Raw genomic sequence first — 22238 nt, forward strand, 5'->3', positions numbered from 1 at the left:
CGACCAGTTAGTCCCCCGGGTCCTATTCGAAGCCGACCGTCGAGTATACGAAGTAATCTACACTTCTACGACGCCACATAATTATTCAATCTTTACTTTTCTATAAAACACTTCGTTACGGTGTACATGGAGGTCGTGGCGATGTAAGGCATAATAGGTTCTACGGTGTATAATTTACGATTTCAAATGTAATATCAAAACCGATTGTCGTCCCCGCCCTTTTTGATTTGAGTAACTTATCACTAAATAGATAAAATAGAGGTGTTGGCTTAACGTCACTAACAATGTGACAAATAAAAATGATTTAAGGATAAAGTAACAAGTGCCGAGAACTTGTTGAAGACGTGCGTATGGTGAGAATGTGGCGCTCTCCCCCCAGACGGGCGGGGGGCGGAGTTCCACACCCGTACAATGCACCTATGCAGCGTCGACGCACCCCTCCCGCCACCTGCCTATTTAAGGGCTTGCTCAGAAATTCACGCTGTCAGTTCCCGCCGAATCCCGGCGGCGACCGGTCGTTATGTGCCCTCTGCCCGCGAACGAAACCGATTATTATCTTGAAAGTTCAGAGTATTTTAATGCCACTTCGTCTTATATCTCTGCCGTAAACGAGACTTTTTTTGATATTGCTACAGAAAATATTGCAACTCTTTTGAACGTTTACTATACGCCGCTGCTGGTGGCGCTCGGTTGCATCGGTAATCTTCTTTCGGTATTCGTTTTCTATCGGACTAAGTTGCGACTGCAGTCCACCAGCCAGTACCTAACGGCACTGGCTTTATCAGACACCGTTTTTCTGTTTCAACTGATCCCCCCTTGGCTGAACGCGGTTGAAGTTACCGGTTTATTTTACAAACACGGCTTTTGCCAAATCTTTGTTTATGTCACGTACGTGAGTTGCTGCATGAGCTCGTGGCTCGTGGTCGCCTTTACGGTAGAACGTTTCGTCGCGGTGCTGTACCCGCTCCGACGCAATGCTCTGTGCACGGTCACTCGCGCCCGTCACATTATCTTCACTGTTCTCTTGGCGTCATCGCTCATCAACCTGCCGGTGCTGCGGTTCGCGGTTCCCTCGAAAAATGATTGCAACATAGATTTCGAGTACTTAGACCAGGCGGCGCGGTTCAACCTTGTCGATACGGCGCTGTCGTTTTCTGTACCCCTATTTTTAATCACAATATTGAACACATGGATAATGATCGGCGTGTGGAAGCTCGAGCGGCAACGGCGTCAGATCATGAAGGAGGAGATGGAGAGGGCCCGCGCGCGACCGTATCGCACCACGGGGTGCCCGCGCTCTCAGCACCGAGTCACCCGCATGCTTCTCATCGTGTCGTCGGTGTTCGTCGTGCTCAACCTGCCCGCCTACACGATGCGAATCTTGGCCTATGCATATAATATGGTAGGTTATGTTTTCATTATTATACATATGATTGTCTTTTATTTATGTCAGCTGTAGCGCGTATTGTCGGCGAGACCACCGTTCGGCGGCGAGGCAGTGGAGGCGATTTGGTTGACGCAGTAGGCTGTAAATGCTGGCGATGACGAACCAATTTCTCATTATGTGTATTTTCATGTTATGCCTATGTATGTTAGCCTTGTTTCAACGTGCCATGTCTTTTGTGTTCACAAACGCGAAATTTGGCTGGCAAAGCTGATGAGCTATAATTTTGCGCGAAGAAGTAGATCACTCACATATTTTGATGTTTATAGAGTTCGCGGCATAACTAAATGCAATATATTGCTGTCGTTTTGAATACATATTTTGCATGAAGTAGAGATTGTTTTTTTTTAGTACAAAATTAAAATTTAGAATATTTTTAATAAGTGCCGTTGTTACTTTTACACACAAATATACATTTAACAGAATAAGGGGAACGTTTCACATCCAGGTAAAGTTTAGACGTTATCACATATTGGGGCTATTATTATGACGCGTTGTCTTTCTTTCATCTCTCTTACAGAACAACATTTAGTGGCTGCATTGTTATTTACTTTGACGCTTTCTGTCGCTCTTTATTTGTTTAACAATCTACACACATACGTGTAGTGAACATTAATATTTTATCAGGAGAGATGTATTATCTTTTTCTCATTTGAGGCCGGTGAAAATACGCGTAAGGCGTTGGATATAAATTCAAATTAGAGTCGTAGATAATACAAGTTGACTTGTTACGGGCCGGGCGGGGGAGGTGCGGCACGTGAACTCCGTACAGCTCGTCTCCATGATTTTACTCTGCTAATTATAAAGATGGCACTGTGGTCACTTTGTTTAATTATATATATATTAATATACGTGAAGCAAAAACTTTGTAACCCTTTTACGAAAATGCGCGGACGGGGGAGTATAAAATTTCTGACACTTAAGAGAATATACAGAAGGAACGCAGAAAGCATTTTTTTATGGATTAATAATACAACAAAATCAATAAAAAAACATAACACACACTACCATGTATTTGACACGCACAGATATTTGTATATACTCATCGTGTACTGTCAAACTTGTTATTGCTTAAAGTCTGTGGTCAATAGTGGAGAATAGATTAATGTTGTTTCATCTTTAATATTATTTGTCTATAGTGTAGTCTTGGCGAAATCTGTGATTATAGAAGTATAATAGTCTTTAACAATAGGACCATAATAATGTTCAAACTTATAATTTCAATTAATTATAGTCGACTACTGCGGGACCACTAATTAACCTAAATAGTCTTCATGTATATTTAGTAACTTTATTTAGGAAATTATTATTTAAAAAAAAACATCTACGTATTAACAAAATAGTGGTTCCGGGCTAAGTCGCAAACGGATATTGAGAGAGACCAAAATCTGTTTTATTTTTATTTTTAATTAATAACTTACACGAGTTCACCCATTCGTTGTAGCCACCTCATGGCAAATGGTCACTGTACAAATCGCAATGTGAATAACAAAAACCTATTAAAATCATCTCGAAAAAATTCTAAGGTTGAGTATAAAAAACGGCAGTATTTTTTTTGTTCCATCTATACTAATATATAATATTCAAAATAGTTTAAAAATGGGGGTTTAAAAATAGCTTCCTTAACATTATATAATCTAAAAATATTTTCACTTTCTACGTAAATGAAGTGGGGGATAAAATTTAGCGTTATGCCAAAGTAGTAACTATTCCACGCAGACGGAGTCGCGGGCAAAAGCTTGTTTAAAATAAGAAAACGAGACAACTTCCCTGAGGTGGGCAATGCCGTAATGAATGGCCATTCCAGGGATAGCGTTTAGTCGACCACGACAAAAGATCTCTGAAGTCGCGGTATAATAAAAATATGCTCTAAGTGAAAATATTTGCTTCGGCTCCATACAATGCAACATTTCTGTTTGCATTTAAACAGCAGACTGAATGTCTGTCAAGTATTGACATATCGACCGAGTTATTTGTATGTTAATTTATTTATAATGAACTCTTAGGATAGGAAATAACCTAGCAAATAGTTAGGCAATATTAGTAGTTGTCAGCTTTTTTAATACGGTCAGATTAAAACTTCAATCGTTATTTTAAGATGAAACAACAATACTTAACTCATGTTTATGAATGACATTCGCAATGAAGAACTAAGATCGTGGAATACAAATCAAAACCCATAAATACATGCGTAAATACCGGAGACATAGGCCTCAAGTTTCAAGCTGAGTGGCAGCATTAACTTTGAGGTGTATATGGGCTTTGGTATTCATTATAGACTCCGTGGCTCGTGAGAACATTTTCCTGTTTACGTAATTGAAAAAATTATCATTACATAAAGTTCTGAAAACTGGAACGCACGCGATCAAAACAATTTCAAAAGAAGCTGGATCAAAAACCGTATTATATAATAGTTACATTTTTGCTCTGTGCTATAGTAAAGTGAATGAGCGCACGGCCCCTCTAGCGTTAATTGTTTAACGGAGAGCCCATTAAACGTGAATGTCGCCATTCACCGTCAGAAACGAGGTCAAAGGCCCAATTGCATTGTATGACTGACGGGCGTCGTACTTTTTAAGCCGAAACTTATGATTACATCGCGGCAGAAATATGCATGCATGCATGAAGTCGTCGTGGCCTAAAGGATAAGACGTCCGGTGCATTCGTATATAGCGATGCAACGGTGTTCGAATCCCGCAGGCGGGTACCAATTTTTCTAATGAAATACGTACTTATCAATTGTTCACGATTGACTTCTACGGTGAAGGAATAACAACGTGTAATTAAAATCAAACCCGCAAAATTATAATTTGCGTAATTACTGGTGGTAGGACCTCTTGTGAGTCCGCACGGGTAGGTACCACCGCCCTGCCTATTTCTGCCGTGAAGCAGTAACGCGTTTCGGCTTGAAGGGTGGGGCAGCCGTTGTAACTATACTGAGACCTTAGAACTTATATCTCAAGGTGTGTGGCGCATTTACGTTGTAGATGTCTATGGGTTCCAGTAACCACTTAACACCAGGTGGGCTGTGAGCTCGTCCACACAACTAGGCCATAAAAAAAAATTCAGGTTAGTGGTGATAAGCGCTCGTGTGGGTTAACAATGCGCCTTAAAACCACGAATTATGCATTCATATAAATTTTGATTAGTTGATGTCGTTAATGAACACATTTTAAGTATGTATTTCACCAGAAATATTGATTGATATTATCACAGGGAAGAAGTAGCGGCAGGTAGTGGGCCAGATTACTTAGCTTACTTTATATGGCAATATAATTTAAGTAAATTTAACATCAGTGAACTACCCCCCCCTTTCGTTTATTGGTACCTCTCTCTTTGTTCATATTTCATTAATTTCATATTTCTCTTGGTTCATATTTACGCTTGGAATACATAAATATTATTGAAGAACTGATTGATGGTGACGACTGTGAAGTTTTAGAACATTTTCATGACTAGTTCTTGTATTCACAGACGATATTTAGAGTCAAAAACAAAGATTGATTCAGAAAGCTCAATACAGTGAATTTTATAAGCTTCCTTTTCTACACAAACTCTGTCATCGTATAGCGGTCGCGACACAACGTTAAATGACGTCGTAAACCGTCGCACAGAAGCACATTGACATAGTTTTCCGAGCTTTTTAGACACTATAGCAGTCCAATATCACGTTTTTCTCATTACATCTACTATGTGAATAGAACGCTTTTCTCGGCAATCCTTCGTTTTTAATCGAATATATCTCTAATATTATAGATATTACTTTTAAAAGTTTGTTATAAGATATGCTTCATACTTGGAATAGGATCATTATAAATGACCTATTAATTTCATAACTATTAAATACTTTCTTACTTTGTCAGTCAGTTTAGTTGTACACTACAATTAAATTTGATCTATCGGAATGGAATGCGTAATAACCGGTGGTAGAGAACATTGTGAACCTATACGTGTAGATACTTATAATTCAGCCTATTTCTGAAGCGCAGCATTCATGCGCTCCGATATATAAGTATAGGACAGAACAGCTGTTAGTTAAACCCTATCCTCATGACACAAAGTGGGTTTTTTATTGATTACTTGGAACGGTGAAAGAGCTCACAGTCCCCCGGTCTTAAGTGGTTACCGGAATGCATAGTTATGACAACGTGAATGTCGCCAACCACCTTGTAGTGTTAATTGAAAGGTAAATGCGCAAATTATACCTATTTGTGGGGTTGGTTTATTATTACACGATGTTATTCCTTTATCATGTAAGCCATTTGCGAACATGAGCTAAGTAAGTATTACATTAGAAAAATTGGTACAAGCCGAATTTGTTTGTATGGCGCGATTTGAACCCCAACATAGTGGTATCGCTCGAAGCGAGTAGTCCAGGCGTTACATCTTTTAGAGCACGACGATTTCCTAAATTGACTATTTAGCAGTGAGGACTGACAGCAAAATCGTGCAGTCAATGAAGTATCTTCGGAGTAGTGTTAAGGGACTGTGTTCGCTCATCTGAAACTATATCAATAAACAGCACTATGTTTCCGTACCATTGAATCGCCGTCAGCTTCACATTATGATATAGCTCGTTAATTTCAAATGTCGCGATATTGTTTGCATTGAAAATGAGCAACGCGAGGTCGATGGTCCACGGCGTGTTTGCACTACATTATCGTCTCATGAAAATTAATTCACTTACACAAGAAATAAAGGTTTGCATTTTGTGTTAATATGAAAATAAATTACGTGATTTCAACCGTACTTTCAGCAGAATGTTTGTTCATATAAATTTCACACGGTTAATTGTTTGATTTTAAAACTACAGATTTAAAAAGCTACCTATTATTTTCTTAGTTTCCTATATTTATATTGATTAGTGGCCCGTCAGTAGTCGAAATTCGACTATAATTAATTGAAATTATAAGTTTGAACATTACTATGGTTCTATTGTCAAATATTATTATACTTCTAATCACAGATTTAGCCAGTACTGCACTATAGAAAAATAATGTTAAAGACAAACAATATTAATCTATTCTCAATTTGACCACAGACTTAAGAATAACAAAAGCTTGAGTTGTAATTGTAGTATCAAATACATGGTAGTGTGTGTAATATTTTTAATAGATTTAATGTTTTTATAAATAATTTAAAAAAATATTTACATTTTGCACTCCTTCTCTATATTCTCTATAAGTGTGGGAAATTACATACTCCTCCGTCCGCGCAATTATCGTAAAAATGGGTACAACATTTTTGATTCACGTATTAATGTATAGATTTGTATTATACAACGATATGATGTCAAAAACGCAATAAGTGCGAAACGACGTCAAAGCTTTAATCGTGCTTACGAAGCGCACGCAAACTTCATAGCGTTGCTAAAATGAATAGCAATAACCAATAAAATACTGTCATAATAAAAAAAGTTTATCAATAATAAATAATTAAAAGTACAACTTTTTAATGATAAGAAAGTAAATTAACGACGTCGTTTTATCATCGCGGGTTATTCGATCTCATTCTCGGAGGGTACAGGGTTCAAAACTTGCGTCATTAAAGCCTTAGAACATCGATACCGCACTTTAAAGAAACCGAGAAAACCGAGACTTAAGTCTTAAAGTTTTTACAAACGTCTAGATTCTGCTTTTTTATTTAACTTTCTTTAGTTGGGGAGCCACACTTATGTTATTAATACCATAAATATATCGCAAATTTCTGATTCTATGAAATTTCGATTCTATATGAAATTTCGGATTTCTACAAAATGAAATATGGTAATATAATTTATAAAGTATTTCCGGTCTATTACTACCATAACTATTGCTGTGCATCGGTAGAGGCGTACTTAACATTAGTTTGAGAGCTCGATTGCATTGAATGGTTGACCAACCGTTCAAACATTAGCCTTGCGACTCGTGCGGGTTACGCGGCAGAAATATATGCTCATACTGGCTCACAATGTGGCCATCCGGTTATTACTAAAGCACGAAAGGTAATAATATACTCTTATTTCATTATAATAACAAATAAACTTATGGAATATCAATTGAGAGGAAAACAAAAGTAGAAAAACGTTAAAACGGTGCAAAATCCATAATATCTACTGGTGGTGGGACGTCTTGTGAGTTCTCACAGACGGGTACCACCGTCCTGTCTATTTTAGCAGCGAACAAGGAATTCGTTCGGGTTGGAAGGGCTGGGCGGTCGTTATACTACTGTCAAACTGAGATTTACCGTTCACATCTCCGGGTGAGTGGCGGAATTTATGTAGTTGGTGTCTATGGACTCTGGTAAACAATCACATAGCACCAGGTGGGCTGTGAGCTCCTTAACCCGTCTAAACAATAAAATCATAATTCAAAAGCAATTACCTAACACACATAATAACAAGTGAAGAAAATATCACACTAGGAGCTATTCGATGTATTTAATGTTTCAGCTGAGTTCGTAATATTTTAACATTCGAACATAAAAACAACAATATTTCAAAGAGGTTACTCCTTACGTTCACATTCGTGCAAATGTGACCGCGTAATAATGAAATACTTAGGAACATGAAAGCTGGCTTCGTTCGTTACATCAAATAAATTCTCAAGGCGTTTTACAAAGAAACCGCAACTTCTACCTAAACGTACTTGTAAATTTGCAGAAAAACAGTCAAAAGCCTGTCGTGTAATTGGAACGAAGTTCCTTACGGCAGGCTTGGAGGAGATAGGGGTTTTGCTGCGCGACCGAACTGAAAAAAATGTGATAGTAAAACCGTAAAAAAATTCCATGGAATAAAACCGTTAAATGAGACGTGCGCAGGCGCGACAGTCGTATACACAAGCGAGTAGTGTATAATACCTTTCTCTTTCTCCTTCTTTCTTTTCGTTCTCTCATCCCTTCTCTCTCTATTACCACTCCACCCCGCCAATGCATAGTATATTACTCATGAATTCATGGACAAGCACGTGGCGAATACTCACATTATAGATACATTTTACTCGTGAGTAGCCACGTTTATTTTTAGCAAATTGTGTCGATTCTACATTAGCCGAAGGAACTTCGTTCCTACCCGGTGTCCCACGACACCGCATCTTTTTTTTCCTTTTTCGTTATCAGAATTGCTCGTTTAAATTAAGAAACAATTACGACTTGACTGCGGACTTGGGGCCAAGATAATCTACTTTATACTCCCCGAGTTTTGTTTATTGACTCGATCAAATCAGATTGAGAAGGAAATCAAATATGGAATCGTTTCACGTTTGGATTAATTGAAGCGCTGCTCGATAAACGCTCTCTCTTAGTAAATAGCTGTGTTTTTGAAAGACATCAAGGGTTTTATCAACGTCTAGCCTGACAATCGATAGAAAGATTCCTGGTGGAGACCACGTACAGGCAAGCGGGGTCTGGGACAGCCACTTTAAGTAGATGGATCGTCGACTTAGTAATAATCGCTGGGTCACATTGGATTAAGGTGGCAACAGACCGAACGCATTGGGGATCGATTGGAGTGGCCTATGTTCAACACTGGACAGCTATAGGCTGAGATGATAATGATGCTGATGATGACATTCGAATACTTTAAAATGTTGGGACCACAATAATACAACATAGTACTAAAAACGGAAGAGACTTCATATATTTATTTATTTGCTTTTCATCTCATAGGTAGGTGAAGGAAATCACGTCATATCCCCTGATGACTTGGTCATATGGTGGTTACCAGAATATTATCAAAGCTTGTGTACCGTCATCTAGCTTAATTCATGAGGCCACAGTTGTATAACACTTACCCCGCCTGTTAAACCAGAACGCGTGACTGATTTGCGGTATAAATAGCCATGGCTTAGAAATTTAATCCCAGCAAATTCTGATTAGCGATTGCGTACACTAGTATAACATTCAGAGAACGCTGATACCCATCCTCCTGTGACTCCCTTACTCGCCTTTTACGACACCCACTCATGGAGTTGTGCCATTGTAGTCACACACAATTTAATTTTCGTCGAATGTTTTAAATTTTATGTCAATCATAATCGACCGTGACTAGTTTGTAATGTATTTTGGGATCGAGGAGTAATTTTATATCGAGCATTCCGCTATTTAGTTACTCCCAGAACTAGCAAGTTATAAATTATGAACCCAAATTGCAGTTTGTTTAAAATAAAAATGCTGCTGGTTTTTTTATTCTAAAGTTACAACACATCGATAACGATATAAAATTACGTCGTACGTAACGTAATGTATAGGCGCAGTTATTTTTAATTCAGTGACCACAAATCTGAAATATATTTTCGCTTGTGTGTTAGCTACTTTGGTTTTATGTATGATGTATCAAATTCCTAAAGACTAATAAATAAAAAAGCATTTGATTATCATCAACACCTGAGGCTCAGGTGACGCCTCAGCCTTAGAGCCATGATTTTTTTTTTAACACAGGCTGTCGGAAACATAGAGCGACACCTCGCAAACAACTATCGGACGCGTTTGATTCTCAGTACAATTTCCAATTTTACTTCAATCATCTACCCTACCGCTGCCTGAAGTTCATTGTAAGATTTCAAACGCTTTTGAATGAACAGCATATGTTTTTACAGTTCAGTGTTGAGAACAGAGTCGCTCAAAAAGTAATTTACCGCGCGTTAGGGCTCTATTTGAGGGAGTACTGATTTTCTAGCTTCTTCACTTTAAAATACAATAGCATTTTCCTCGATTTGCTTTCGGTTTTGTTCTTCGAAAGATAAGTATTCAAATAGATTCTACAAGCGACACATTTTGTTGTCGACAATACAATATTCATGACAATATTCATAAAGACTTGTCACTACCGAAGCTGTTTCTTGAGACAGTAGCATAGTAATCGATTAAATGTATCTTTTAAGTGAAAAAGCAGTAGATATACATGGTGTTTACTACTAAAATGAAGACTAACAACATCGTAGACAGTTTTTACGATCGACAATAAAATGTGCATTTACGCTAACTTTATTCAAGTAGAAATTCTTACACATGAGATGTTAGCGATTACATGTTGCGCATGTTTGCAATAAACATAAAATGCAGCGCTGGAACTTCAGTCCTTTACTTAATTTGTGGTGATGAAGCAACTTTTAAATTAGGTACATAAAGATTACGTCTGAAGCAAAACTAATCGTGAACCGGTAATTGCAATGAATTTTCTACAAACAAGGACCGTGCCGGAACGCGCTGACTTCAACTTCTACCTTATAATATCGTCTAATTAAAAATGCAAAGGGAAGTTTCTTCCTTGTTTGAGTGGGGTCGCTTTACTGACAACGTTGAAATTCGCGTTTCCGTCTGTCCCAAGTTAAACTTGGAGCAGCTAGCAGACTAGCTACTATCATTTTGTTTTTCTACTGAATCCTTCTGTCTGAAGTCTCTGAATCTGAGTTATATTGAATGGATGGGTATTTGAAGCAGCTAGCAGACTAGCTACTATCATTTTGTTTTTCTACTGAATCCTTCTGTCTGAAGTCTCTGAATCTGAGTTATATTGAATGGATGGGTATTTGAAGCAGCTAGCAGACTAGCTACTATCATTTTGTTTTTCTACTGAATCCTTCTGTCTGAAGTCTCTGAATCTGAGTTATATTGAATGGATGGGTATTTGAAGCAGCTAGCAGACTAGCTACTATCATTTTGTTTTTCTACTGAATCCTTCTGTCTGAAGTCTACTGAATCTGAGTTATATTGAATGGATGGGTAATAAGCTTCAAGGTTAAGCATATAGATGTCGCAAATCTTGTGCCAAAAAGCATTATCATAATTAAATCAAATTTGTAATACCGATATCATTTGTGCGTAGCTATAATAATATTATGGTATTTTAATTGTGCCTTTATGTATTATATAATTGCATTATTTCAAAATTTACATAAATATATCAAATGCTTTATCAAATAGTAAATACACAGAGAGTTTAAAAAGGCAAACTGCTGTTGAATCGATACATATCGTTTCAATTTTATTAAGCGTTTCTTAATTGAGTTTGTGTTCATCAAACTCTTTCGATTGACTAAATTTCAATTCTTAAAAGGCTGTTTTGTTTCGCACTTGTTCTCATATCAAGAAACTGTTAACACTAAACTGCGAACAAATTGTGTTCTCTTCTTCAGAGAAGCCGATGACTAAATTCGATTAAGATTCGATTAAGTTTATCGAGGCTACGCTGTTTGAACTAAATCGTTTTCGAGCGCGTGTCGTTAAACTTTCATTCATAGCGCCACCACTATTAACCGCAGTGGGTTAGCGTTAGGTAAACTTCCGTTATTGGTTCTGGCATGTGTCTCGTAGTTTTATTTTTAAATACACAAAAAGATTATTACATCTTAAAATAAGTAAAATTTTATTAAAAATTGAATTGAATTATAAATAACAAAAGTACCTAGTCGCAAAGACGGTTCGATATAATAAGAACAACAATGAGATTGTACTATAAAAACCTCGCTGCTAATTAGGAGCATCCTCTTCAACTCAGTTAAAATTTTTGTTTCACTGACGCTTGTGAACTTTTCTTTTTCGAAATCAAATACGGGTTTCTATAAAGGGTGTGGCGCACACACATTGCCTAAAGCTATACCACTTTATTGCTGGGTGACGTACCGTAAGCCCTTTATGGCGTCAACAAGATCCCGACTTTTCACCCGAGCAATTTCTTCATTTCGAGTAATACTTTCTTTTCGTTGTCGCGTTTTGTAAGTGAAAGTTTAAAAAAAGCCTCCAGAATTCCATAACCGAATGCATTGAGTCGATGAAAGAAATGTGGATTTTTCGTACAACTACATAGTTTGGATAGTTATAAAAGTGCAATTTGAAAATTATCTGTTGTAAACTTCAAATTCTTTTATTTTCGGTCTGTTTATTTCTGTTATTTACTCATTCTCATTGGATCGAAATGTCTGATTCGACTTTTATTTTTTGTATTGCTTATTTGGGTGGACGAGCTCACAGCCCACCTGGTGTTAAGTGGTTACTGGAGCCCATAGAAATCCACAACGTAAATGCGTATACCCACCTTGAAAACTAGACCTTACTGGAGACTAGATATATCAACAGGCTATTATATCATTTTGGTGCGTTGTTTCTACAATCACTTTATTTCATACACTTTTATACATAGGCGTGTTTAATGAGGTGTTGAGCGAGACAGTAGTACTCTGAGAATTATTCGGTCCATGTTAATACAGAGCAGTCCTTGAACATGAGTTTGCCAGTAGATACCTGGTGTGAGGCAAGGGGACAGGTGAGACGCCTGCGATACCCGATCTCGTGTACACGCTACAAGACAGTCCAATTTCCCTCGGTCTATTGTTAAACGCCGCGGGGAGATTTGTTATTCTCTTTACGTTGCACCGATAACACAAGGCTCAGACGGGCAAGTTCAAGGGCGCCGAAACGTTTTCGCTTCGCTTCCGATTATAACCTCCCTAAGGGCAGAAGGGAGCGACGATTTCCCTTTGACGTTTCACGTTTACTGCATTAAATTCCCCGTTAATGTTTAATTATGTACTTCTGTTAGAACTGGATATACCGAGTTACAGTTACTGGATGTTCTGATCATTTTACCTTTAGTTTGGTACAGGACAAATTCGAAGCTCGTACTTGCATTTGTAAGCATTGCGTATTTTAATAAAACGTTACATGTGTCTGTATAATTAATGTAACTGGTATTTCGAACAGAACGAAGAAGAGTACAGCGGTCGGTGGGCGGCGGTTCAGCAGCTGAGCTTACTGTTCTTCAACACCAACTTCGGTATCAACTTCATGTTGTATTGCTTGAGCGGGCAAAACTTTCGTCGTGCGGTGCAGCAAACACTACCGTGCCTGAGGAAGCGTGCGGACCATCGGGCGGCGCGGCGAGCCACGCAGACCAGACCGGGCAGTGGATCAAGTAAGTAGCTCCCGATATCAAACGCATTTATACGTAGATTTTTTTTTGTTAAATTACTGGTGGTAGGACCTCTTGTGAGTCCGCACGGGTAGGTACCACCGCCCTGCCTATTTCTGCTGTGAAGCAAATAATGCGTTTCGGTTTGAAGGGTGGGGTAGCCGTTGTAACTATACTGAGACCTTAGAACTTATATCTCAAGGTGGGTGACGCATTTACGTCGTAGATGTCCATAGGCTCCAGTAATCACATAACACCAGGTGGGCTGTGAGCTTGTTCACCCAACTCAGCAATAAAAAAAAAAGAAAATTAAAAAATCTCGACAAAAGTAGTGACGCTTTTGAATGTATAAGTATTGCTTGGTTTCCCTGAAAACTGATTTAAACAAGACGACAACGTTATCGCTTTCGTGTTTTCACGTAACATAAAATGGATGATGCCATAGCCAAAGCGGCTTGCCAAATGACAAATCTCATACCCTTATGATTGTTTACATTAAACAGTATTTTTTCGAATCGTCTCGTGTGTTTCAATTTCAAAATTCGTAGCTGTGAAAGTAGCATCGGTTATGTACAAAATAAACATTTAGTTTTAATTTAATTTTATTTGCTTATTGGTACGAGTGTAATCACAGTCAATATATCATAGCAGGTATTGCTTTGATATTATCCTCGTGGAAATCAGGCCAACTAGCATCAAAGCATTATCTATAGGTACGAGTGACATAGAAACAACTGTAAAATAAAATTAATCGTCAGTCTTAAAAACACAAGACCTCATCATAATTATAATTTTACATGTACATTTTTCTAGATTTCACTTATTTTATTGAAATAAGTTAAAAATCTTACCCGAACACTCGCAACTAGTTATCGAGAGACTTATTATGATTTAGCACATGTAGCTATTAATATTTTTAATGGTACGTACTTTTTTTTCTATACACAAAAACCAAATTGACAATTCAGATTTAAACTCAAATTAAATTCGTTACAAATTAGTACGTTTTTACGAATAAAACACGATAACTTTGGTAGAGTTAGGTAATAGGTGAATAAAGACAAGAACAGAAAAAATATTTACTTTTGTTGTCTTGTTCACATTTTTCACATTGTTCATTTTGTGTTATTTTCTTTAATATGAGCTTTGGAAGCTTGCATGTCAGCCAACTCGCCTCAGGATGTAGGTCGCAGCTTGCATATTAGGCTGCAGTACTTAGCGTGACCGAGATTCAGCTGTCGTCAACATTCTCGTTACTTAGACTAATTTGTTTAGTTTAGATATACACCACAATAATCGTCCAATGTTCGACATACCGATATCATTTACACATATATTTAAATATACGTTTAGAAACTATATATTTTATGGAATTATGTTTATCAATACAGGCGTGATTCAAAATTGAGATTGATAAGTACCATTAGGCATATATTTTTAAAGATTGCACATGAATGGAACACAAAATTAGTTTTAATTACAATTTAATAAAAATATATAAGATTTAAATTTACTAAACAAATTGAAGAGAGAAAAAAAATCCATTTTACTACCTAGATGATTATCCGATGATCTATTATAATCTATATCATTCAATAGAAATATTTGATCATCTTGAACGAACTGTACAGCGGATTAGCTGATAGGACCTTAGTGTAATCATAATACCAACCGGTGAAAACATACCATATATTCCTAGTCGACTGGAGCCATCAAGAAAGCCTATGTTGGAATTTTTTAACGGACGGTAAACGACTTTGTACGATGAAAGCAACGTTAAATATAATATTACAAAAAAAAGTCGAAGTAAAAAATAAACTGACTGCTCGAACGAGCAATAATAATATTGCGAGACGATCCTTTGCTAAAAAATATAGCTTTCTCGCTACGGTTTCACAAGGGTGTGTTCAGCAATCAAGTTTTTATTTTGTTGAGATGATTCATAAAGTTCGCTGAAGAATCAAAGAAGATGCGTTCCTCGCCCGCAGCAGCTCATTTTATTTGAGAAAAAAAAGGAACAACGTAACGTATGCAAAATCAGTATGAATAAGTAGTTTGTAAACTTTATATTTTAAATCTTGGTAAATTCTGAAAAGTTTTTCCGGACATAAAAATGTAAATTTTGGTGTATCGATGAGTTCGCGTACTTACTTGTTGTACCCGTATACAAGTATCCACCCAAGATGAGACGTTTGCCATTCACCTTGAAGCCTGAGGTTGAACTCTAAATTTTATTGCAAACATTATTGATATACCCTAAAAAATGCAACTGTATACTATATACCCTTCAAACTGGAACTGTATAATGGTCGATCGAATCGAGATTTCGGTCGCAAATGTCAAGGGGGATGACGGCATTCGCGTCGGGATATCAACGGGCACCAGCTGGGCTATGAGCTAATTCACCCACCTAAGCAAAAATATTTCTCATCACTCGTTTCTCATCAGTACATCGCGCGCTTGACTTACTCATTACTTCATGTAAATTTCAATCCGTATACAATCCGCCAACGTCGGATATGAGACTGTAAGACTGTAATATTTATTTCATTTTGAAACCTGGGCAGCTTTTCTATTATATGGGCTATGGGCATGGGCATTTAAAAACGATACAAAAGTATGCCTACAGAGGGAAAAGTCAGTTCGAATTTGTTTACGGAAAATTGTTGCGAAACGACAGATATGAAATACTGCAATACAAGGGTTAAGCGAACTCAATGTTCTTTTTTAACGTTCACTTTTCAGTGAGGTAATGTTTTTTTGTTCGTTGAGACGTGCCCGCGGCGTACTGGTTCCCTTTTTAAGCCGTAGCGCACGCTTGCTTGTGCGGCGTAAATAAACAGCAAGGAAATCGTTGTTTGAGTTCCGATTTCCTTCGCCGCGGAAGCCGTCCTATGTACTCCGATAATTTTATATCTGTCCCAGGATCAAACTACATGTATACTACAGTAATACGAGCGTTTTACTCTTTAAACTTTCTGATTTTATTGGCCAACAACGCAACTGAATAATGTGAATAATTACATAGTAATCCGTTGTCATGAATGTTTCAATATTGTGATGAGAGTGTTCAACTCCGCAGATTTAAGCCCTGTGGTTAAGGTAGTAAAATATTATATTCGGTAATCGGTATCACTCGTCAGTGATCAGCGATCGGTTGACTACGAGGGCTGCACTAAAAGTATCGGGAATGGAATATTTCCACTGTTCCTGTCATATTAAAATCTTTTTAATTGAAAACTCCTTGGTTTTAATAATCGAATACCATTTATTTATTTAAAAAGGATTCTCGGTCTTGTCAAACTTGTTTAGTCGTTGAGAAAATGGAATTCACTTGAGAAAATTCAAGAGCGATGATTTATTATGACTTTCGAAGTGGTTTAACACAAAAATAGTGTGTTGACCGGATGATTTCTGCATTTGGTGATGAAGCCCCACCCAAAACCACAATTTATCGCTGGTTTGCTGAGTTTCAACGTGGACGTGTCAAGCTCAGTGATGATCCCCGTCAAGTTCGTCCAAAAACTGCAGTCACCCAAGAAAACGTTGATGCTGTGCGTAAGCTGATTGAGAAAGATTGACATGTGACATACCGCGAAATTCAGGCAACTTTAGACATTGGCATGAGTCAAATACAAATAATCTTGCATGAACAATTTTAGGTGTAAAAAAGTTGTTTTCCCGATGGATACCGCATTCGCTCTGTGAAGAGCAAAAAGCGGCTCGCGTTACTTGGTGCGTCAGAACTCTCGAAAGATTCCACGCAGGATCCTCAAATGCTGTATACAACATTGTATCAGGTGACGAATCTTGGATATACGCGTACGAACCCGAAACAAAAAACCAGTCACGAGTTTGGGTGTTCGAAAATGAGTTAAAGCCAACAAAAATTGTTCGTTCACGGAGTGTTGCAAAAAAAATGGTGGCCACGTTTGTCTCCAAAACCGGCCATGTTACGACTATTCCTCTTGAGGGACAAAGAACGGTTAATGCAGAATGGTATGCTAGCATTTGTTTGCCACAGGTCGTTTCTGAACTCCGTAAAGAGAACTGCAACCGCCGCATCATCCTCCATCACGACAATGCGAGTTCTCACACCGCGCACAGAACAAAAGAGTTTTTAGAGCAAGAAAACAGAATTATTAGACCATCCGCCGTACAGCCCCGACCTAAGCCCTAATGATTTCTATACTTTCCCTAAAATAAAGAATAAATTGCGTGGACAGAGATTTTCATCACCTGAAGAAGCTGTGGACGCCTTCAAAACGGCAATTTTGGAGACCCCAACTTCTGAATGGAATGGTTGCTTCAATGATTGGTTCCATCGTATGGAAAAATGTGTCAAATTTCGCGGAGAATACTTCGAAAAGCAATAAATACATTTTTAAATAGTAATGTTGTGTCACTTCGTTAATTCCCGAAATTTTCAGTGCCGCCCTCGTATAATGCAGTTCGCCATTTGTTTTTAATTCACTTTCAACATAAACATGCTTTGTAAATAATGTCGTCAGTGAAATCATTTGTAATGTAATGTAACTATACTTGAGACCTTAGAACTTATTCTCAAGGTGGGTGGCGCATCTACGTTGTAGATGTCTATGGGCTCCAGTAACCACTTAACATGAAGTGGGCTGTAAGCTCGTCTACACATCTAAGCAATAAAAACAATTGGCTAATTTTACGACAAAATTCCTTACGAGCTTTTTAATAAAGCCAACACACACAGTTCGATGGAACGTAATGAAACCAAAGCACACAGTCTTTACGCCAGTATTACTTCCCACTTATTAGCATGCCTTTGTCTCTGTAGTAAAGTGTAGTCTCGGCTCCGTCAAATAAACAAACAACAAACACGCAGCAGACAGACACTGAGTGTAGCTGGAGAGTGCAAACTTGTTTAATAACAGTTAACGAGCAGTCGCACCTTGTTTTAAACGTATGAAAGTGCATCACTGCACACAAGCCGATAAGGGGTGATTCAATAATATAAACAGACACGCAACTCATTCACGACGTCACTGGATTTTTTTAACACATTCACTGCCATGTAGGTCACCGGTGCCCAACGCGGCGCACTGAAGTGATTATGTCTATCTCTGTTGCTAAGGCAACTGGAATGCCTAAGTTTGCCTTCTTTTATTTTATTCTTTTAGGTCTCTTAAAAATAGATTCATTCTCACTATCTTCGGATTCGTCTTTCCTAGAGCTTACCAGATATTCCAGCGGCTTACTAAGAAGATCGAAGACAGAAATCGACATAATCACTTCAGTGCGCCGTGTAGGGCACCGGTGACCTAAATGGCAGTCAATGTGTTAAAGAACACCATATATATATAAGCTCACACAGTGTTATATTTTAGTCTTGTAAGAATGAACGTTTTTTTGCTTTGTTTGTTTGCGAGTGGAAACATCACTCGTAAATTAGATTTTCTGCATATACTGAACGTGGGTGTTTTTTAAATATTTAAGGCGCTCCGTATTAGACTATACAATGCGTGCTAAATCAAAAATATAGAAGAAAAATGCATTAGAAGTAATATTTAATGACTTAATATCGATCGTCATTTTCATTATTCAGTTAGTCTCCATGTCAGTTTGGAACAAAATCGGTATTTGTTGATAATCAAATAGGTAGTCACAATACTCATTGGAAACTAGCGACCCAATGCAGTAAGCTCGCTACTAAATCTGAACCATCCTTCATCATCAAGGTCAAACTCGGTTTCTATATTATGCAAACAAACAGTTTTGTATAATATTAATGACTATTGACAGGTGGGAATATTCTATGAAATTACATGAATTACGAGTAATTCTATAGTGGATAGGTTTGTAGAGATGTACCAAAACCCCCGGGGATTGTCGCTTGTTGTGGTCAACGAGCCTGTACATATACAGATATTCAGCTCGCACCGGAGATTTAGTGTAGCCATCTCCCTCAGACCTCGTTGGTTATTAGGGGCTGTGACGACGCTTAATCGAAAACTGATTGTTTGCCTTCCTGATATAAAAGAGCATTGACTCGCTTACTCGATGCAAAAAATTATCTGAATTGCTTCAAAATATTGCATTATGAGATTGAAGCGGTTTAGAAGCTACATAGACATAGACTACATAGTCCACCAGTTCGGTGTTGTGATATATATAAATATATATATATGACCGGACAATGACTTGAATGGATTATTGTCGCAATTTGGTCGCGAAAAAATTCTTTGCCATGGAATTATTATTGATATTAAAGGATATTTTATTGATTCTTACAAAATTAGTTTAGCACCATGTTTTCCGCTCTCCTTTATATTATCGGGTGGCAAAAATTAAAGAGGATATATGGTTTTTTATTGACTTAGTAGGCAGACGAACATACGGGCCACTTGGGGGTGAGTGGTTACCGTCGCGCATAGGAAACGACGTGTAGTTAAGTTCATTCCAAAGTCGGTTGGTACTTAGAATAAAATATCTGTGGAACACAGCGGTTCTAGGTGTCATGAAAGAACTCTCCCTACTTCGGTAGCGACCGGTGCGGTAGTTAAAGCAAGATGATGAGAGCGTCTTAAAGAATATAACAGTAATAATAAAAACCTCCAATAAAATAAAATATTGAGATTTGTTTGGTAGTGAACTGCCAGGGACGTAACAGTCGACCCCTTTGTCATAGGACCCCTACGAACACATGAATACAAAAAAGAATTTGTGTATTAATTGAGTATACAGCAAATGTAATATCCGTCCATCTGTAATTTTGATGGGTAGGCGTCACGTGGCCTCTAGATTTATCTGGAACACCCCTCCGATGAATCCTAGGGCTTTCAAAATGGTCCCTCTTCAGTGATTATCCCTTTCTAGCACTCGTCCAAAATGTAATTAAATAGTTCCTTTGAGGATTAGATTTCGTGCCGACATAGTGATTTGAAAATAATTATTAATCCAACAGTTGGACAAACGGAGTGCAGTTTCATTACAGATCTGTTTGTGCAACGAGGTCTAAAAGTTTAAATCAAATTTTTGTGAAGTGAGTGACATGGAGCCCGAAGTGGATAGAACTTTGCAATTTGTTTCCATCCTTCATGTTCTATTTGTAACGATTTATACGAATCTGAACTTGAACTAGTATTTCAAACTGACTTTTAAAATAGCCCGTGCTCTGTTCCAAGAATTCATTGGAGTTATTGTTTACTTATTCCATTAGACGGGATGGATCTATGTGACGTCTAAACTCGAACAGACAGAACATCAACGAATAAACAAGACATTTCAGAAATATGTGTGTTGAAGACTAATGTGGCACATTACGTGCTTACAATGGAATTTAAAGTGTTTTTTGGGATATTCTCGAAGTTGCAAAATTATGTTGCAAAACTTATAAATTTTATAAGTTTTGCAACATAATTCGCGCATAACAAGCGCGAATTCTCAGCTGTCACCTAGGTTACCACCTATAATCTATATATTAATACGTGAAGCAAAGACTTTGTATCCCTTTTTACGAAAATTGCGCGGACGGAGGAGTATGAAATTTTCCACACTTATAGAGAATATAGAGAAGAAGTGCAAAATGCTAATATTTTTTTAAAAATAATGCATAAAAGATACTTTAAATCAATAAAGAAAACATTACACACACTACATACCATGTATTTGACGCACACACGCATGCATACATTTATTGTTAAACTTTTGTTCTTGAGGTCTGTTGTCAAATTGAGATTAAATATTGTTTGTCTTTTTAATATTTTTTATAGTGTAGTCTTGGCGAAATTTGTGATTATAGAAGTATAAAATACAATCATAATAGTGTACAAACTTACAATTCCAATTAATTATAGTCGAATTTCGACTACTGCGGGACCTCTAGTAATAATAATCAGGCTAATACCGCTCTTCCAATTAATATCTGCGTAGATATAGTAATTTAAAAAAATAAATGTATTTTTTCAATTACATTGGAATGTTTACACCATTGTTTTTTTTAAAGAATAAATGGTCTCACTCTTTTAATGAACATCATTTAATTTGAAGGCAATTTTCAGAATGTATTTTATTAAAATATTTCAAACCTTTCGGCCACAATTTATCGATTATCACTTGAATTTCTATACTTATACTACTAGCTTGAAGTGAAGCCAAGCCTTTCTGATTGACATTGAATTTCTATAACTAAAAACAGTAGGCGATATGAAAATTTAAACGCTTCATAGCCGCGTTTATCGTTTTCACGGTTTTTTGTTAATATTATATTATTATTACACATCCATATATAATATTATATATTATATTATACATACATTAAATATGCTTAGTTAATTTCATGTTACGTTATAAACTCCGAGCTATATATAATTAGAGACGTCCCAACTAGTAAGGAATAACGAGTGTTGTATAGTCACAACGAAGGAGGAAGCGGACGATCCAAAATAACGTTTGACTTAATAAACTCGATTTAGAATTCGGTACACCCCTTAGTTGTTTTATCCACTAAGACATGCTGACGGCTGTGGTAACTAATGCTCCGTTAGAACTCACGCCCCGTACCAAGAGAACGGCGCATTTTGGAAATTCTAAACAACAAGTATAGTTGTTCTTTAAGTAATAATAAAAATTTGGCAACACTGAATACGTGATACGCATAAAGGAGACTCGGATTATTCCTCCCTAAGCTGGTACGCTATGGAAGCTATGGCAAATATTGGCCAACGATATCGGATAATTAAAGTTTACTCGCGAACCACGAAACGGTCATACATCAACACTCCCTGGCTATTGAACGTAACTCTCTCTCTGTACACGCCTCATTACACGGGGTCAAACTGAACGTAAAACAATATTTATCCTTTACCTTTCTTATGGCCGACCTTGCTCTGCGATACTTTCGTCAGCATGTTTTTGTATAGCGCACAATTCATAAAA

General features: G+C 37.4%; 2 protein-coding genes across 8 annotated transcripts in view; one reads left to right on the plus strand and one right to left on the minus strand.

The window, feature by feature from the left end:
• LOC105841451 (protein furry) overlaps positions 1 to 22238 on the minus strand; it is a 169076-nt gene that overhangs the window by 62091 nt on the left and 84747 nt on the right. The window lies entirely within an intron of this gene.
• NGR-A18 (neuropeptide receptor A18) lies at positions 223 to 13622 on the plus strand. The gene is given in 2 exon segments (NM_001134244.1): positions 223 to 1402; positions 13121 to 13622. Coding segments are annotated over 2 exon segments (1101 nt in total). The 5' UTR covers positions 223 to 520; the 3' UTR covers positions 13340 to 13622.

The sequence above is a fragment of the Bombyx mori genome, chromosome 1, assembly GCF_030269925.1.
Source record: "Bombyx mori chromosome 1, ASM3026992v2".
In the NCBI taxonomy this organism is placed as follows: domain Eukaryota; kingdom Metazoa; phylum Arthropoda; class Insecta; order Lepidoptera; family Bombycidae; genus Bombyx; species Bombyx mori.